At 43.5% G+C, this 18,765-nt stretch overlaps 1 protein-coding gene across 6 annotated transcripts in view; it reads left to right on the top strand.

The window, feature by feature from the left end:
• CLYBL (citramalyl-CoA lyase) overlaps positions 1-18,765 on the top strand; it is a 422,234-nt gene that overhangs the window by 297,148 nt on the left and 106,321 nt on the right. The window contains exon 1 of one of the 6 annotated variants that reach the window (XM_075590778.1): positions 10,938-11,334. The exons of the other annotated variants lie outside the window; for them this stretch is intronic. Coding sequence (XP_075446893.1) covers positions 11,167-11,334 — 168 coding nt within the window. The 5' untranslated portion in view covers positions 10,938-11,166. Of the gene's footprint in view, positions 1-10,937; positions 11,335-18,765 lie in introns of those variants that run through there. 6 annotated transcript variants of the gene reach the window in all.

Here is an 18,765-nt window from a genome sequence, read left to right as displayed (position 1 = left end):
ACTGACTGACACACATACACACACACACTGAGACACTGACACACACACACATGCACGCACACTCTGACACACGCACACACACTCTGACACACGCACACTGACTGACACACACACACCCCAGTGATGCGCTGAACACCGCCCCTGAATGATGTGCCTATTCCCCCCCACCCCCCCCGTGAGCTCTCCCCCACCCCGTGAGCTCCCCCCCGCCCTCCAACGCCGTGAGCTAACCGCCTTGAGCTCGCCCCCCCCCCCGCCCTCCCATGCCGTGAGCTCCCCCCCCACCCCGTGAGCTCCGCCCTCCCTCCCCACCCCCCCACCCTCCCCGTGAGCTCCCCTCCCACCCCCCCGTGAGCTCCCTCCCCACCCCCCCGCCCATGAGCTCCCCCCCTGTGAGCTCCCCCACCCGCTCAACATCCATGATGCTGGTACTGCTGCCAATAAACACGACCCCGCCAATCAAATTTACTCATACTCTAAGCAGTAATAATATTATTGTTACGTTATATGTTGCTGACAACATACAAAGAAGTTTCACTTACTATGCGCGTGCACAGCACACACAGCTTTTTTTTTCCCTCTAATCTACTGGAACAAATCCTTTATTTACTCATACTTCACTTTATTAACTCCCATAACTCTCTCCAATCAGACTTCTTCTGCACAGCATACTCAACAGAAACCACCATCATCCCCAAGATAGCTGAAGACCTCCATATTGCCAAATCTCAAGGAAACTACTCCATTCTGATTCTTCTTGACCTCATCACAGCTTTTGCGATTGTTGGTCACCTGCTTCTCCTACACATTCTCCACTCTCTTGACATCTGGCGCACTGCCTTCTCCTGGTTCTTCTCCTGCTATTACTAAATCTTTTCTTCCTTCGCAACATTGCTAAGATACGACCCTTCCTATGTTCCAAACCACTAAAACACTAATACATGCCCTTGTTCTATCCCATATTGATTACTGCAACATTCTTGTATCTTGCCTCCCTTTTTCACATCTCCCTCCCACCCCCATACAATCCATTCAAAATGCTGCTGCTCAAACCATCTCTTGCTCTTCTTTACACATATCTGCTTCTGACTTCCTGAATTTTCAGCTGGCTTCCTAATATTTTTCATAGAAACAACAAAGCTCTTCTCCTTTCCTTTAAGGCTCTACACGTCTCTGCAGCTCATAATATCTCTTGGCACAACCCTTTTACAGTCAAGGCAGTGGCAGATTTAAAATGTTGTCGCCTATAGGCACTTACCTTTTTAACGCCCAGGTCGCTCCCTCCCGCAGCGCCAGCCTCTTCCTTCTGCAGCATTGCGGCGTTAAATGACGCTGCAACGTTGCGTGATGAGACATTTCCATGACAATGCGTGCCATGTGACATCACAGCAACATTTGAAACCGCAATGCTACAGAAGGAGGAGGGTGGCGCGAAGGAGAAGGTAAGAGACCTTTACAGTGGCCCCACGCTCTCCCCCGGCAATCAGTGGGGAAGAGATCAGGTCTCTGTAAATGGGGAAAAAAAGGAGATTTGCCACCCCAAAATATTGCCGCCTGGGCCTAATGGGAAATCTGCCACTGACCCAAGGTTATCTCATCTTTCCTCTTCTGTCTTAAACGTTTTTCACTAATTCCAGGCAATGCAGAGCCGTTTTCCATGCACACCACAGAAAAACTGTGACCTTAGTCTTCTCTGATCAGGTTCTTAGAAGTCTACTACTTTCACTAACTGAGATTGGCTTTTTAGTTTAGGCTATGAGCTCTTTTTATAGGTATAAAATACACAGTTTATAAAAAATCAATCACCACAGAAAATAAAAATAGATGAATAGAGAGGTGAAATAGACCCCCTTTTGCACAGTATGAAATTGTAAAAATAATAATAATAAGCATTCATTGGGGACTGCACGTGGCATGATCTAGTTTTGGGGACTTTTCATCGTTCTTTGTGAATAGCTATAGTTTTTGGGAAACGTGGGCTGATATACAATACATTTTAGGAAGAGGGTGTCTGGACGTTACATGCAACAACAGAGGGTCCACATAGTAAAGAAGAGAACTATTCAAGAAGAACCAAAACATGATAGGTGGAGATTGCCCTGAATTTGCAGTTCTAGATTGCTTGCAAACAACAAAATAATTTGCATCTTTTCATTTTTCAGATAGTTAAAGTATTACTTTTTCTTCTTCTCCAAAACAACACATTTGTTACTTTGATCAAATAGGTTACTTTTACATTACATGAATCTCAGGCTGTACATGGTGTTATTGGTTATTCAGCTACTTGTTCAAAAATAGCAGCGTATGTGGCAGTGCTGCTTCTAAACTCTTCTAATCACAATGAAATACAGCTCCATTGCCCCATGCAGACACTACAAATTGTCTTATAATGAACTTGTTTGGCATTGCCTCACATTTTTTTTATTCAAGCCTGTAAATGGTTAACTTAAGTGCCTTACATTTGAAGCCACAGTAATAATGTATGATAAAGCAGCAAAAAAAAGTTTGAATTACATTTCTGCACATTAACCTGGCCTGTATGATGGATAAGGTACTGTGCATATTCATTACTCTCACGATGGCAACGTGGGCAGTTTTATTGCATCCACCCAACAAAATGAGTGAAGTGGGGCTCTCTGTGTGGCTTAGTTAACCTTTTAGTACTAGTATGGCCTGTAAATTGCCATAGAGGAAACCCTGTGTTGCTAATCTTGAGACTCCACAGATACAGTGTCATGTGCAAACAGTGAAATCAAATAGCTGATAGGATCCTTAGACTCCTAAAATTGGAATCTTATAGTTGTAAACAATTAATGTGAAAAGTTATTTGTACATATTTCAACAAGTATGTTTCAATATCATTAGTAAAAAGAAATAAACATACAGGTGAACGTGATCAGTGACTTTTCAAAAGTGAAGTGGTCATATAAAATATAAAGCATTGGAAACACTTGCTATTAGTGTATGACACACTGAAGCACACAGAGCACCAGCTACCTGTGGGTGATAAACATGATATAAAATAGGGATAATCAAGTATGATACAAATCGCAGCTCAAAACCCAACAGGAACCATCTCGGTAGAAATTTGTCTTCTCCATGAGGAGCGTGGCTTTTTACCACAATAAAATTATATATATATATATAGAAATACATAATATATATATATATATATATATATATATATATATATATATATATATATATATATATATCTTCTCACATTTTATTGGGTTGAAAATCTGCGCTCCCCACGACACAGACATAGCTGACGTGCAAACACCTAGAAAATAAACTCTGCAACAGAAATTAGAATGTGCAAGAAGTGTGACAGGAGAAGGGTTACTCCTGTTAGGAAGGTTAGAGTGGAAAGTAAGAAAAGTTTTTGTTGAACAGGCCAGCTAAGAAAAAGAAGACATAGAATACTATGTTTCACAATTTACATTTCTCTTTGGTTTATCTCATTAGCACCAGAAATACGGAAGTGCTAACTCATATGTTTTTAAAGTGACCATGCTTTTATTTAAGGCATCTTTTTAAGAGAGTAAATACTATGTGGCTTTATAAATAGGCCCGTGTGGCTCCTCCTTAGTTGTCACATCTCTCCACAAGTCTCATATTCTGTTTTCCTATCCTATCCAGCAGTCGAATTAATGCCACTCTAATCCCTGGAAGTTTGGAACTAATGAACTAACTGCTGAGCTGCCGCCACGGAGCTTGATCCTGCACTATACTGTACTTCACACTCGATTTATTCTACAGATGGTGAGGCTGTGCAGGCCTGCCGCGAGGGACCACCTCTTCCACTGGAGTGTGAAAGTGGACGGATGTTGTTTTCTTTGCAGATCTGATCATTCAGAGCTGGGATCTTGTGAGGATGATTAGTTATTAGCTGTAATGAGTGCCAATTGAACAAACTGCACGCATATTTTGTCCTCAATTTCACTGTCGGGCCGGCTCTGTAGCTCAGGGATGGGGGATGTTTGGTTATCTGCAATTCTACGTCACCATAGCCATTGTCTTCCCCAGGTGGTGGGAGTTCATGGTAACTAAAGTCATAATGTGCTCTTGCTTCTCATCCGTTCAAGGCCATGTGTTGGAGTAAAAGGCAATAATATGTTTATCAGACACAGATACTTTGTCAAGAGAAAAACAGGGCATTTCCAAATAAACAATGTAGGTATGACAACCCTCCCCCCCCTTTTTTTTTGTTTCAAATATTTTTATTGATTTTTTCAGCATATGAATATTGACAAATTACATCTGCAGTGAAATGCAGTAATTCGGCTAACACTGCCCACGCATTGAAATGAGAATCCCTTTTCATTACAGATATCGTGTGTGATATTACATTTCTTTTTTCTCGCATGATTTGTCGCTTGATTCGCATCCTTTATTCAGCAGACATTCAACCAAGAAGATATTTGAAAAGCAATATTCCCCATAAATGAATTTGCTTTGGGAGCCCCTTTTCTATGTTGTCAGTGAGATCCAGTGCAAACCATGAAGCTCAAATTTACAATGATGCTGAATGTTTTCAACAAATAAAATAAGGCGTTTGTTTATTTTTATTCTGGTTTCTGGTCTGGGAAACGTCCTTTTCTACGTTTCCAGCATCCCTTGTCAATCCTGAACACAGTATTATAGTACTTTTCCGTTGGGGCAGGAAGTCCCAGAATGCAGTGTAACAAACATGGCCTGCCTCTCTGCTGTCTAAATGAAAGTAGACCTTTGGAAAAGTAAGGACTCAAAAGTATACCCCCCCCCAAAAAAAAACAATTTACATAAGTTTAGCATGCTAAAGAAACATTCAGAGCCTTGCTCATACATAATAAAAGTTTTTTTATTTTCTGATGGCACTGGGGAATTTGTTGTAGAAAACGCAGACACAAGCTAAACAAAGAAAGGGTATACAAAATCTGCTGTACATATTGTAATAGTTGCATTGCTGGACATTTTTGTCCTGCATACATGTAAGCATTTATGATAGATTTTTCTCTTTAAATGTGCAAGCTTGCCCAAAATCAACACATAAATGTATCATATAAAAGAGCAGCTAAGTATTTTCAGTCTCCACTGATTGCTTTTATTTTATTTATTTTTTGGCTTTTTTTATTACTTACTGTAATAGATTTCTGCTTGCCCTTTCTAACACTGTTTTAGTTTGACAAATCTGACGTTCCATTCAGGAGATAGAAGCTTTTGAAATATTAAGTGACTGGGAGTGGGAGGTTAAAATCCTCCCAGAGTCCAGTGCAGTTTAAGGTTAGAAGTTAGAGATTAGGAAAATCATGATTTTTAACACTATACTGTGTGTGTGTGTCTATATATATATATATATATATATATATATATATATATATATATATATATATATATATATATATATATATAAATATGCAAATATAGCTGTATGCTCATCTGCATGTCTTAGGCAGGTCTGCAACCCCGCCTTTCCCCATTATCACCCAGCATACAGCACTTCCACTGCAGCAAGGGATTCTGGGAAATGACTCAGTATTATATATATAGACATATATATATATATATATATATATATATATAAATATATATATATATATATATATATGTATATGTAACGGTGTTTCCCTGGGCCCTTCTGATCCTGATCCCATATGTGAGAAACTGTCCCAGTTACATGTCTGTGTAGTGTGGTGCCCCTGCTGGCTCACAAGACTCCTGAGTCTCCCGCTTGATGTGGTTGGGGATTTCACCATGACAGGCGTCTGAGGTAGTGTGCTGAGTCCTACTCACATTTGGTACAGCGCCTCCATCCCATCCAGATCCCCACGATAGCAGGGAGGAGTTTCTGAACGAGAACTCCTGGGTGCACCTTCTCTCTGAGTAACTCCACTCACAGGCAAGAAGGGTCTTTTCATATGCATCTTTATTAGCATGTCTTGTGGCAGACTGCTCATTACAGCGGCCAACACTTAGCCGCACATCTTTAGTGGCCCTCCATTCAGAAGATTCCTCCTGTACTCTAAGTTGTCTATCCACCTCTCCCCTAAGGGAGACCACCATCTGTGCCAGAGCCCTGGACACCGTGTGTAATCAGCTTGTCACTTTGCCACTCTGACAGACAGACTTGAACTGCTGCAGACACTTAACCCAGCCTTGACTCTGGATGAACACACACACCTAACTTTTGGACGTGCTGTGCAATATATAGGCTCCAGAAAGACCCACCTCTGTGTCACTAACAGTGGACACAAAGCATGCTGTCACTTCCTTTGATACATATGACACATCACAGGGTTTGAGGGCAAACCTCCATGATAACTACTGGCAATCCTGCCTTCTTACTAGGAGTTACTGCTCAGTATGAGAGATATCTGTACACCAATTTTACACATGGCTACATATATATATATATATATATATATATATATATATATATATATATATATATATATATATATATATATATATATATATATATATATATATATATTAGATTAAATAATCAGGATAAAGGTTTTAGATATTACCGCACTGCGGTTAGATCATTACAGTGGGTGTCCTTTTTCTTCGTAAGATGCAGGCAGTTGAAGAGTGGCCGGGATCCCACTTCTGCCACGTAGTTAAACTTGGAGCTGGATATCTTCTTGCCGCACTATTCTAATAAAGTCTTACACTAGACATTGAAGCATAATAAACGGTTTTATTTGCAGGTTGCAAACGCACAACATTTCAGGAATCTCCCTTTCTCAGGTGAAATATTTGCAATATTTATTTGGGTTAGATTAAATAAGAAGGCGTTATAGTTGAGAATTGTTTCTCTTTGCTCAATTTACTATACCTGTTTTATTATTTTAGACTTATTTGATTTAATTGTTATTTTTTTTAGTAGTATTTGATGCAATGCCTCATGGGTAATTTATTTGCACAAACAGAATTCTTGTTGAATCTATATCCCCCTTTTTTTAAATGTATTTGCAGCTAATTCTGGGACCAATAAGTTTACTCGGACTGGTATAAAATGGAGAGGTTCAATACTGTCATCAGAACCCATGAGGAACCTGCAGAGACAGTGAAACGCGTAGGGCTTTTTGGACCATTGGGCTGTCCGTTGAGAGTAATATCAGCCATCTTGGAATCCCAGTTCCGACAGTCAGATGCCGCACTAGAAGTGCGCAAGTGTCCTCTGTACATTACAGTCGTGCACCAGGCGGTTTGAGAAACAGGACATTTAAAAATAGTTAAAAGACTAAAAAGAAAGGGTGCGGCTGTGTCCCCTGAATAACACCCATGGCTCGCTTTTTCCGAAATCTCATGAGTGCAATTCAATATTTGTATGTGTCAATAAACCTTTACAGATTCACACACACTGTTTGTCTCCATTTTCTTCCGTGATTTTCTTTTAGGGAGGTCCTGGATTGGAGTAAGTCTGGATAAGAACCGTTAGACTGACGGAGGTTTCAGTCCCGTACTCATAGTACACTTTCTGCCATCACTATTTTTTGAACACTTACCTGTTAGGATTTGTGCTCTGTTTTTTGCCTTTTATCATTACACAAACAGGGAAGGAAACCTATAGGCTGAGAGCAGCACTCTCAGGATATGTATTTATTTATTTATTATTCATATACAGAGTTTGTTTTTTGCGCTTCTTATTTTTCACTATCACTTATATTATTATGTCCCATGTATTACTGCTGGGAAGTGCTACGTGCCTGAATGGCGCTATATAAATAAAGATATACAGTTGTGTGAAAAAGAAAGTACACCCTCTTTGAATTCTATGGTTTAACATATCAGGACATAATAACAATCATCTGTTCTTTAGCAGGTCTTAAAATTAGGTAAATACAACCTCAGATGAACAACAACACATGACATATTACACCGTCATGATTTATTTAACAAAAATAAAGCCAAAATGGAGAAGCCATATGTGAAAAACTAAGTACACCCTTACTGCTTCCATAGGAATTAAGATGCTAAGTAGGAGACAGGTGCTGCTAATCAAATGCCCTTGATTAATTGATCATAAGCAAGTGTGACCACCTCTATAAAAGCTGAAGTTTTAGCAGTTTGCTGGTCTGGAGCATTCAGGTGTGTGTTAACACAATGCCAAGGAGGAAAGACATCAGCAATGATCTTAGAGAAGCAATTGTTGCAGCCCATCAAGCTGGGAAGGGTTATAAGGCCATTTCCAAACAATTTAAAGTCCATCATTCTACAGTGAGAAAGATTATTCAAAAGTGGAAAACATTCAAGACAATTGCCAATCTTCCCAGGAGTGGAAGTCCCAGCAAATTCACCCCAAGGTCAGACCGTGCAATGCTCAAAGAAATTGCAAAAAAAAACAAGAGTTACACCTCAGACTCTACAGCCTCAGTCAGCATGTTAAATGTTAAAGTTCATGACGGTACAATTAGAAAAAGACTAAACAAGTATGGTTTGTTTGGAAGGGTTGCCAGGAGAAAGCCTCTTCTCTCTAAAAAGAACATGGCAGCACGGCTTAGGTTTGCAAAGTTGCATCTGAACAAACCACAAGACTTCTGGAACAATGTCCTTTGGACAGATGAGACCAAAGTGGAGATGTTTGGCCATAATGCACAGAGCCACGTTTGGCGAAAACCAAACACAGTATATTAGCACAAACACCTCATACCAACTATCGAGCACGGTGGTGGAGGGGTGATGATTTGGGCTTGTTTTGCAGCCATAGGACCTGGGAACTTTGCAGTCATTGAGTCGACCATGAACTCCTCTGTATACCAAAGTATTCTAGAGTCAAATGTGAGGCCATCTCTCCGACAGCTAAAGTTTGGCCAAAACTGGGTCATGCAGCAGGACAATGATCCCAAGCACACCAGCAAATCTATAACAGAATGGCTGAAAAAGAAAAGAATCAAAGTGTTGCAATGGCCCAGTCAAAGTCCAGACCTCAACCCGATTGAAATGCTATGGCTGGACCTTAAGAAAGCTGTGCATAACAAATGGCTGCAAACCTCAATGAACTGAAGCAACGTTGTAAAGAAGAGTGGGCCAAAATTCCTCCACAACGATGTGAAGGCTGATAAAGTCATACAGAAAACGATTACTTCAAGTTATTGCTGATAAAGGTGGTTCTACAAGCTATTGAATCATAAGGTATACTTAGTTTTTCACACATAGCTTCTCCATTTTGGCTTTATTTTTGTTAAATAAATCATGACACGGTGTAATATGTCATGTGTTGTTGTTCATCTGAGGTTGCATTTACCTCATTTTAAGACCTGCTAAGGAACAGATGATTGTTATTATGTCCTGATATTTAAAACCATAGAATTCAAAGAGGGTGTACTTTCTTTTTCACACAACTGTACATATGTAGCCAGGGCTGGTTTCTGGCTACCAGTCTGCCCTTCTCCTGGCAGTAAGCCCTGGTAAACGCAGGCCTGCCAGGACTAATCCTGGGTTTTCCCCACCCCTAGTAGCTTCAGTGAGTCACAGGGTAGCCGGTGCAACTAGGCCTAAGTGTCCAATCAGGGACTCAGACCTGGTTCCTGCTTTTCCTGTACTTAAGGGGCTACACTACCAAAGTTATTCAGTGTTGCCTCTACCCTTGATAGGGTCTACCGAATAACTGTGCAGGGATCTGTCAGTATATACTCCCTCCCCTAGGGGAGTGGAGTGGGAGACTATTCCTCTTCACAGGGAGTAAGGGAAGAGCTAGGACTGCTTCAAGTGCCCCTGACTTGGAGGGTCCAGGGTACATCCTGAGGGTGAAGGCCCTAAGAACTGCCTGCTGCTGTGAATGCTGTAAGATCTGCAGTGTGCCAATATTGTGTGTTCCTGTTTTACTATACCTTCCTGCCCAAGACTGCAATCTATCAGGGGATGGGTAAAGAAGTTCTCCTGTAGGGATTGTCCCCCCACATCCCTGGGGCCTGCAAGAGATGGAGGCGCTGTCAATGTGAGTATGAATCAGTTATTACCCCAGAAGCCTGTTCTGACAGCCCCTACAACAATGCGGGGGACATGATGTTGCTCAGATTAAAGCTGCTTACTTGTCTCAACGCCAGAGGAGCTTGCAGATTGTGGCACTGTGGGTGCATGTTGTGTAGTAAATTTCACCGTTTACGCTGCCAATGCCAGGCAATTGCATAGAATATTTATACTGACTGGCCGGTGTGCTTTGTAAAGCACGAAGAGCACTGCACACATACCTGTTGGTATACGATTCTTTGGGTTTGTTATGGCTTTTGGCTGAATGCATGACCGATCAGGGAAGCACTTACAACTCGGGCTTCTAGGAAGAACAAACAAGCAGAGTTCATGAAGTAAGCAGGGGTCGGTGAGGGAGTTTAGCATTGGTGTCAGGACTAGAGATGTGTGAAACATTTACATCAGGGGTGGCCAACTCCAGGGCTCAAGGGCCACTAACAGGCCAGGTATTAGGGATATCCCTGCTTCAGCACAGGTGGCTCAATCAGTGGCTCAGTCATTAGTTGAGCCAGCTGTGCTGAAGCAGGGATATACTTAAAAACTGACCTGTTGGTGGCCCTAGAGGACTGAAGTTGGCCACCCCTGATTTACATTCACCGTGGGTTTTTGACAGTTGTGGCAGGGTTGCCACCTTCTATTGAAGGCTAACCCAGAGACATTTATTTATATATTTATTTATCTGCTGCATCTTCCGGCATCTTCTCCCCCTGCTAGGTGCAGTCAGCATGGCTCCGCGATGTCAATTGGCGTGCCTTACCATGACAACGTAACGTCACACGGGGTCGAGTTACCATGACAACGGACCACCTTATGGCACGGAGTTACGTGACGTCCCATTGTCGTGCAATGTAATGCTGCATGGCGCAGTGACATTCCGTAGCATCTCGTTGTCATGGCAACTGACGTCACATACCATATCCAAGGGCAGGCCTAAACCGGCAGTTGGAGTGTCATACCTGGGGAGGGTACTGACTGGGTCATATGTATATGGTGTGATGCCTGTCAGTACCTGAACCTGCCCTGTTATGGGGCAGAGTTGCAATCCCTTCCCCCCGGGTATAAAAGCTGGCACTCCACCAAATTGTGTTGGTAGGTGTGTGTATCCCCTCCCTCAGGGGAGTGGGAGTGATTTCCCTTGCCCTGTCTGGGGGTGAGGGGGTCTGCTCCAGGGATTGTGGTGGATGCCAAGCGTTGTGCAGAATACAGATGCAGTTGTACCAACTATGCTGTCTATTATTTGGAAAAGAGAGTTGCCTGTTGGGACCATCCTGCTTCTACCAGAATCCTCATGGGATGGAGGTGCTGCACCCTAAGGAGGAAAAGCCTGTCCTGTTCCTGCTCATATACACCATCCACGGTGCCCTCAGACCTCCCGTAAGACTGCAGGGGAGCTCACAGCACTAGAGTACACCCATGGAGTAGCCAGATCTCCAGTATGCGGGGGGGGGGGGGGGGGGGGGGGGTGGAGGGACATGTGTTGCATCTGCTTTTAAAGGTAAAAAAAAATGATTTATAAAAATACTCGTTACAGGTAGGAGAGTGAATGCCCAGATACACTAAGCTCTATTAAACCAGGGCAAATAACGTCAGCCTACATAAAATAGTAACAGACGGTATTTTCTCTGAGTTTAACATTTATCCACAAAGCAAATATATACGCAAAAACAATGGCTGTTATGTCTCCTTAGCATAGGTTCAAATACCATGGCATGGTTAAGTATGTCTTACCTAAAGGTGGAGTTACTCCCATTCAGATCCTGTACCAAGTGACTTATATACCTCCCCAAACACCCCTTTATACAACACATGGAGAGACACCTGTGAACAAAACTGAACACACCTAAGATACCTGGGAAATATGCAAAGTGCATTCAACTTATTTAAATAAGCATAATTTTCATGTGTGTTCTGTTTAGTTTACAGGTATCTCTCCTCACATTCTCCCTCCTCCTAACGTTAATTCCCTGCATTACCCTTAACCTTTAGTGGGTATGTAATGTTAGGAGGAATGCCTCTTTTGTATATCATTAGCACTAATGGGTAGAAAACTTGAATCATACGCAAGTCAATGTTAGGTTACTACTAGCGCTTATTCACTAAAGTGAATCACCTAATGTTAATTTAGGTAACCATTATGCTAAATAGGCTAACGGAGCTTGGTTTATCTGGGATTAAGAGAGAGACATTTATTTTGGAAGAGACGCGACTCATGGGTTCAGATTTTGGTCTAAAATAGTTTAATTACAAATGGCTTTGGGCCAGGACTGCAGCCAGCTTTTACCGGGACCCAGGACTAGAGTTTCCACTGGGCCCTTTCCCTCCTCCCTCTCTCACTCCCCTCTCCCACACCCCCACCACTCTCTTCCACACCCCCACCACCCTCTCCCACACCTCACCACCCTCCCCACACCCCCACCACCCTCCCCACACCCCCACCACCCTCCCCACACCCCCACCACCCTCTCCCAGCTCTCTCTTCCTCACACCTGAACCTCGCTCTCCCTCTCTCACTCACTCACTCCCCTCTCCCACACCCCCACCTCTCTCTCCCCCCATACACCTCTCTCTCCCCCCATACACCTAACCCCTACCCTCCTCCATACACATAATACCACCTCCCGATACACATAATAACCACCCTCCTCATACACATAATTCCCCCTCCCACGCACACAAAAATATAATGCCCTCCCCCACTCACACAACCCCACCTCCTCCACACACGTAATAAGCCCACTCCACATAATAAACACACACAAGCACACACGTAATAACCTCCGTCCATATAATTACACACAAATAATAACCCCCGCCACATAATTACACACACATAACTCCACACACACATAATAACTCCCCTCCGCATAATTACACACACATAATAACTCCCCTCCGCATAATTACACACACACATAATAACCCCGCCTCCACATAATTACACACACATAATAACTCCCCTCCGCATAATTACACACACATAACTCCCCTCCGCATAATTACACACACATAATAACTCCCCTCCGCATAATTACACACACATAATAACTCCCCTCCGCATAATTACACACACATAATAACTCCCCTCCGCATAATTACACACACATAATAACTCCCCTCCGCATAATTACACACACATAATAACTCCCCTCCGCATAATTACACACACATAATAACTCCCCTCCGCATAATTACACACACATAATAACTCCCCTCCGCATAATTACACACACATAATAACCCCGCCTCCACATAATTACACACACATAATAACCCCGCCTCCACATAATTACACACACATAATAACCCCGCCTCCACATAATTACACACACATAATAACCCCGCCTCCACATAATTACACACACATAATAACTCCCCTCCGCATAATTACACACACATAATAACTCCCCTCCGCATAATTACACACACATAATAACCCCGCCTCCACATAATTACACACACATAATAACCACGCCTGCACATAATTACACACACATAATAACCCCGCCTCCACATAATTACACACACATAATAACCCTGCCTCCACATAATTACACACACATAATAACCCCGCCTCCACATAATTACACACACATAATAACCCCGCCTCCACATAATTACACACACATAATAACTCCCCTCCGCATAATTACACACACATAATAACCCCGCCTGCACATAATTACACACACATAATAACCCCGCCTCCACATAATTACACACACATAATAACCCCGCCTCCACATAATTACACACACATAATAACCCCGCCTCCACATAATTACACACACATGATAACTCCCCACCACATAATTACACACCCACACATAATAACCCCGCCTCCACATAATACGCACACACTTACCCCCCCCCTACACATAACACACACCCGGATGCCTTCAGTATGGCGCAGATCAGTTGGGCATGCGCGTTGGGCCCAGATGGGAGGCCGGATGCAGCAGTGGAGAGAGTCCCGTTTTATCGGGCGTGGCCGCTGCAGGAGGGGAGAGCTGGGGCCTGGCAAACCGGACGCGGATGTTGGACATGACTTCCAGCGCTAGCTGGGCCCCCCACAGTGGCCGGGCCCGGGACAATTGTCCCGACTCTCCCCCCCTGTCGGAGGTCCTGCTTGGGATATCAGTCCAGCTTTACTCACAGGCACCAACACATTATTTTGGAAGCTTTTTGAGATGGGGATTTATTGTGCTTGTATTGTTATGTTATTTGTCTACTATTAATACCATGTAACAATAATTATTATGATTTATTTTTGGCCTATATAATGTGTTTGTAACTGAGGTAACCCCACATTTTTTTTATAGAAGCATACTGTCCTAACACCCAGGGCCATCGACAGGGGGAGAGACCCGGGACAATTGTTCTGGGCCTAGCAGCTGCACGGGGCCCAGTCAGCACAAAGTCAGGCCTAACATCCGCATCTGTTTGCTGGGCCCCAGATCTCCCACCTGCAGTGGCCTCTCCTCCCCTACAGCTGGCCTCTCGGGTGGGATCCGTAGGTGTTGGTTGTCCGGCTCAACCATTCGGCGCCGTACTGAAGGCATCCAGGTGTGTGTGTTATGTGTAGGGGGGTTAGTGTGTGTTATATGTAGGGGGGCTAGTGTGTGTGTGTGTGTATTGTGTGTAGGGGAGATAGTGTGTATATGTCTGTGTGTATTATGTATTATTTGGAGGTGGGGTTATTATGTGTGTGTAATTATGGAGGGGGTTATTATCTGTTTATTATGGGGAGCGGGGGTTTTATGTGTGTGTGGGGAGGGAGGTTATTATGTCTGTGCAGGGAGGTTATGGCGTTAGGGGGAGAGAGGTGGAAGAGAGTGATGGGGGTGTGGGAGAGACGGGTGAAGTGAGTGAGAGAGGGAGGGGAGAGATGGGGGTGTGAGAGAGTGTGTGTGTGGGGGGGGGGTTTCGCAAGGCAGCCGACACTTGGTGGGGTGGTGGGGGGCCCAGTGGAATGTCTAGTCCTTGGTCCCTGGAAAGCTGTCTGCGGCCCTGCTGACACCAATATCGCAACATGCATTGTATTGTATTGCAGGCTGCCCTAGCACCAAGGGGATTACTTCAGGTTTCAATAAACTTTACCTACTATACTTCCTAACAAACAGATGAGAATCATCACTTGCATATTTCTCAATGTATTGTAAATACTGGCAGGTCGGGCCTTGTAAATCAGTATCCTGCAGGCTGCTGTGCTCTCTGAAACTGGTCTTGGAGGCCTTTTACTGATCCGACCTGACAACTGTAAGCTACTGTTTCCTCACTCTTCTTAACTGGGACCACATTTTAAAACCTTCATTCATGGCCAGTTTTATGTTCATCTGTTTTACATCTGCTGTCATGTGTTGTCTTGATGATTGGTATGTAATAGAAGGCTTGCTTCTGTTGGCCTTATTTTGCCCCTTGACTTCTAGAGTGGGTTACCAGGTACTATTTTGCAATGCAGTCACATACCACCTTCCAACTCTCCTTGTTCATCCAGGAGATTGGGATTGTTAGCTGAATTTTTTTTAACTTCCTTCCAGAAAATATGTATCTTATCCCATTGTGTACCAGTGGAAGTTTTCTCCTGAAGCGTAATGCTTTCCTTCCTATTGTTCATATATGTTGTTTACAGTAGCACTATACAGTATAACCTTCATAGCATTGCAATATGTTGCTTGCCCTCTCAGTACTGAAATGGTTAATCAAATGAAAACTACACATGATTCCATTAGTTACTCACTTTACATGAAATGAAGCAGCCCAAAACTACAAAAACATCAAACAATAAATTAATATATTTGAATATGTAATGTTCCAGGTAATTCTCACTGCTTTATCACCATCAGAATCGGAGTTGAATATAAAATTCTTCCTCCAAAATATTTTCTATAGTGAACTATGTTTGTATTTACTTCTGGATATTTATCGTTTACGCTATGTATTTAATACTGTCCAGGGGAACGTTTTTGAGGCGATCATACATTGGTTACTGTTAGATTCAATCTTTACAGTTAATTACTTTTAACCAGATTTAAAAATGATGCTAAAAGTATTAGGGTTTCAGGAATTGTGCGCTATATGTGATGTATGTCATTGTGACAGTTTATTCCGAGGGCTGAACACATGTAAATAGAGCGGTCAGAATATGTCTAGAGGGATTACGTTCTATTACTTTCCCCTACCTACCAATTAGATTGTAAGCACCTTGGAGCAGGGACTCCTCTTCCAAAATGTTACTTTTATGACTGAAGCACTTATTCCCATGATCTGTTATTTGTATTATTTGTTATTTATATGATTGCCACGTGTATTACTGCTGTGAAGCGCTATGTACATTAATGGCGCTATATAAATAAAGACATACATACATACAGGGATAATGTAATTGATTCATTAACAATCGAAGATAACATATTACAAGGGCAAGATTTTTCCTTTAACATACTTCTTACATACCTGGCAAAAAGTGAACGCTAAATCTTAATCGGGTGCCTCGTGTTATTATTATCTATATATATTAAACTGAAAACGTTGTTTGTTTGCTGTGCTTCTGGCCAATCTGATTGGTCCGTGGCCCGGCCCCGCCCCCGCACGCCTCTCATTGGCCTGCGTGGTTCTATGACCTCACATACCCAACTGTCACACTTTCACCCGCCGCCGACACATGCTCCGCGTGGGGTGGGGGGAGTAAGACGCACAACCACCCGGCTACTCTCCTCTTCTCCTCCTCACCACGCGGCCCGGTGACAAAGTTGAGGGGGGAACGTGACTGTCGCCTCTGCTGGCTCCTCTGTCGCAGGCTCCGTTTTGGGGGAAAGCCTCCAGTTTCACTCAGGAGGGGGTGGAAGGAGCGCACGCTGCTTCTCCTCACCACCCGCGGGCCCCGTTCTCTCTCCCCTCCCCTCAGCGGGGACCGCTGGGAGCACCGGGGAGGGGTGGAGAGGGGGGGGGGGAACACGCGCAGGGGACATGGGGGGGTGAATCTTGCTACAGCACCAGACTCCCCCCGCACATGCGCACATGCGCAGTACTGCCAGGAGGTCCCGTGCATTGCGTCTCTGGTATCAGGCAATGCTCCCGTTACCTAGTGACGCGTCTCCCCGGAGGATGTACACAGTGCGGCCTAGCCCAGGCGGTTCTGGCCAGAAGTCATTGCGGAGTGGCCATGCTATTCCCCCTGATTCACACGGCGTTCCCCGGCTGGTCCCCACACCTGCTAAAGGCCCGCTCCTCCGCCCGCCACGAGGGCCGGTACCGGGTGCGGGTGCTGCTGCGGGAGAGCGGAGAGATCTTCACGGTGCCCGGCTGCAGCCAGCACATGAAGGTGGGAGAGCTGGCTGAGGCGCTGGATCTGGTGGCGGGGATCCCCATCCACCTACAGAGGCTTCTGGAGGAGGGCTGACGGATGTCCCGCAGGGCGCGGTGAGGGGGAAGTGCGGCTTCCACTCCGTCAATTCAGAATGTCCGTCCAGACTCTTGGGTGCCCCCCCCCCCCAACCACCCACCCAAGATTCACACAACCCAAGATTCTCAAAAGATTCACACACCCCCACCCACCCAAGATTCACCCCCACCCACCCAAGATTCACCCCAACCCAAGATTCACCCCCCCCCCCACCCACCCACCCAAGATTCACCCCACCCAAGATTCACCCCCACCCACCCAAGATTCACCACCCACCCAAGATTCACCACCCACCCAAGATTCACCACCCCACCAAACAATTATTAGGGATTTACATCCCGGGCAACGCCGGGTCTCTCAGCTATTATTTTATATGACACAATGTAAATATCTGAGCCAGCACACGGAGGCATTTGCCCTTTTCAAAATGGCCACCAGTCAGCTGGCAGACAAGTCAACCTCCATAAAAGGGCAACGATTTTCTGATGGTAGCCATTTTTTTTCATCCCTGGGACTAAACTGGGGGAACTAATTAGTGTGTGGGGCTGAGCACCAGGAGACCCCCAAGTTAAATTAATACAAAATAAATCAATATTAAAAAGTCAACCAATTGTTTCCATGTCATCTTTTTCTTTAATGTTTCCAGATTTTGGTTACATATATAGTTATATGCATTAGTACATATGAGTTTTCATTATAATGAATATATGGCCTATTTTGGAAAAATAACAATCATAAATGAAAAATGTGCTTTACCCACAATCCAGTCTTCTTAGTAGTAAATCTATTTTCTCCAAGCATTTCTAAACTGTACAAGTGACATTATAAACTGTACTTTGTCTGGGGATGTATGAATCATTCAAGAAATACATGCCATTGTAATTTATGGAATACATACAAATCTCAGATCTATGATTATGAATATATGTTTTCTGTAGATTCCAATATTATAAAGCTGTATTTGCAGTACCTTACTTACACTTTTCTTTATTGTATAGCTCTCTTCTTTTTTTTTTTTTTTCGTTATTGACATCTGTGTCTAATAAGAGAGAACACATGAACGGGCCATATTTACTAAGCAGTGCTATCCTGTTGGGCACCTTACATTTCATTCAGTTGAATGGGCTGTAAGATGTCTTGACAGCGCCATGTTTTATGGCTTAGCAAATAAGGACCTTCATTTCCAAATAGAGATTTCGTTTATAAGCTAACAAAAACCCTCACCTCTCCTCCCCCTGTGAGTTTTATGTTGTGAGTAATATGTTGTTAATGCAAAAAGTATTGGAATAACCACAAATTGGAGGAAGTTTAATGCAAAAGAATTTATTGTAATGCCATGTACTGCAAACAAAAACCAATAAACTTCGAGTTATCAAAAAAAAAAAAAATGTTATTCAAAATGC

The sequence above is a fragment of the Ascaphus truei genome, chromosome 3 (assembly GCF_040206685.1).
Source record: "Ascaphus truei isolate aAscTru1 chromosome 3, aAscTru1.hap1, whole genome shotgun sequence".
NCBI classification, from domain to species: domain Eukaryota; kingdom Metazoa; phylum Chordata; class Amphibia; order Anura; family Ascaphidae; genus Ascaphus; species Ascaphus truei.
The sequence above is the reverse complement of the archived record's forward strand: the minus strand, read 5'-3'. Positions and strand labels throughout refer to the sequence as shown.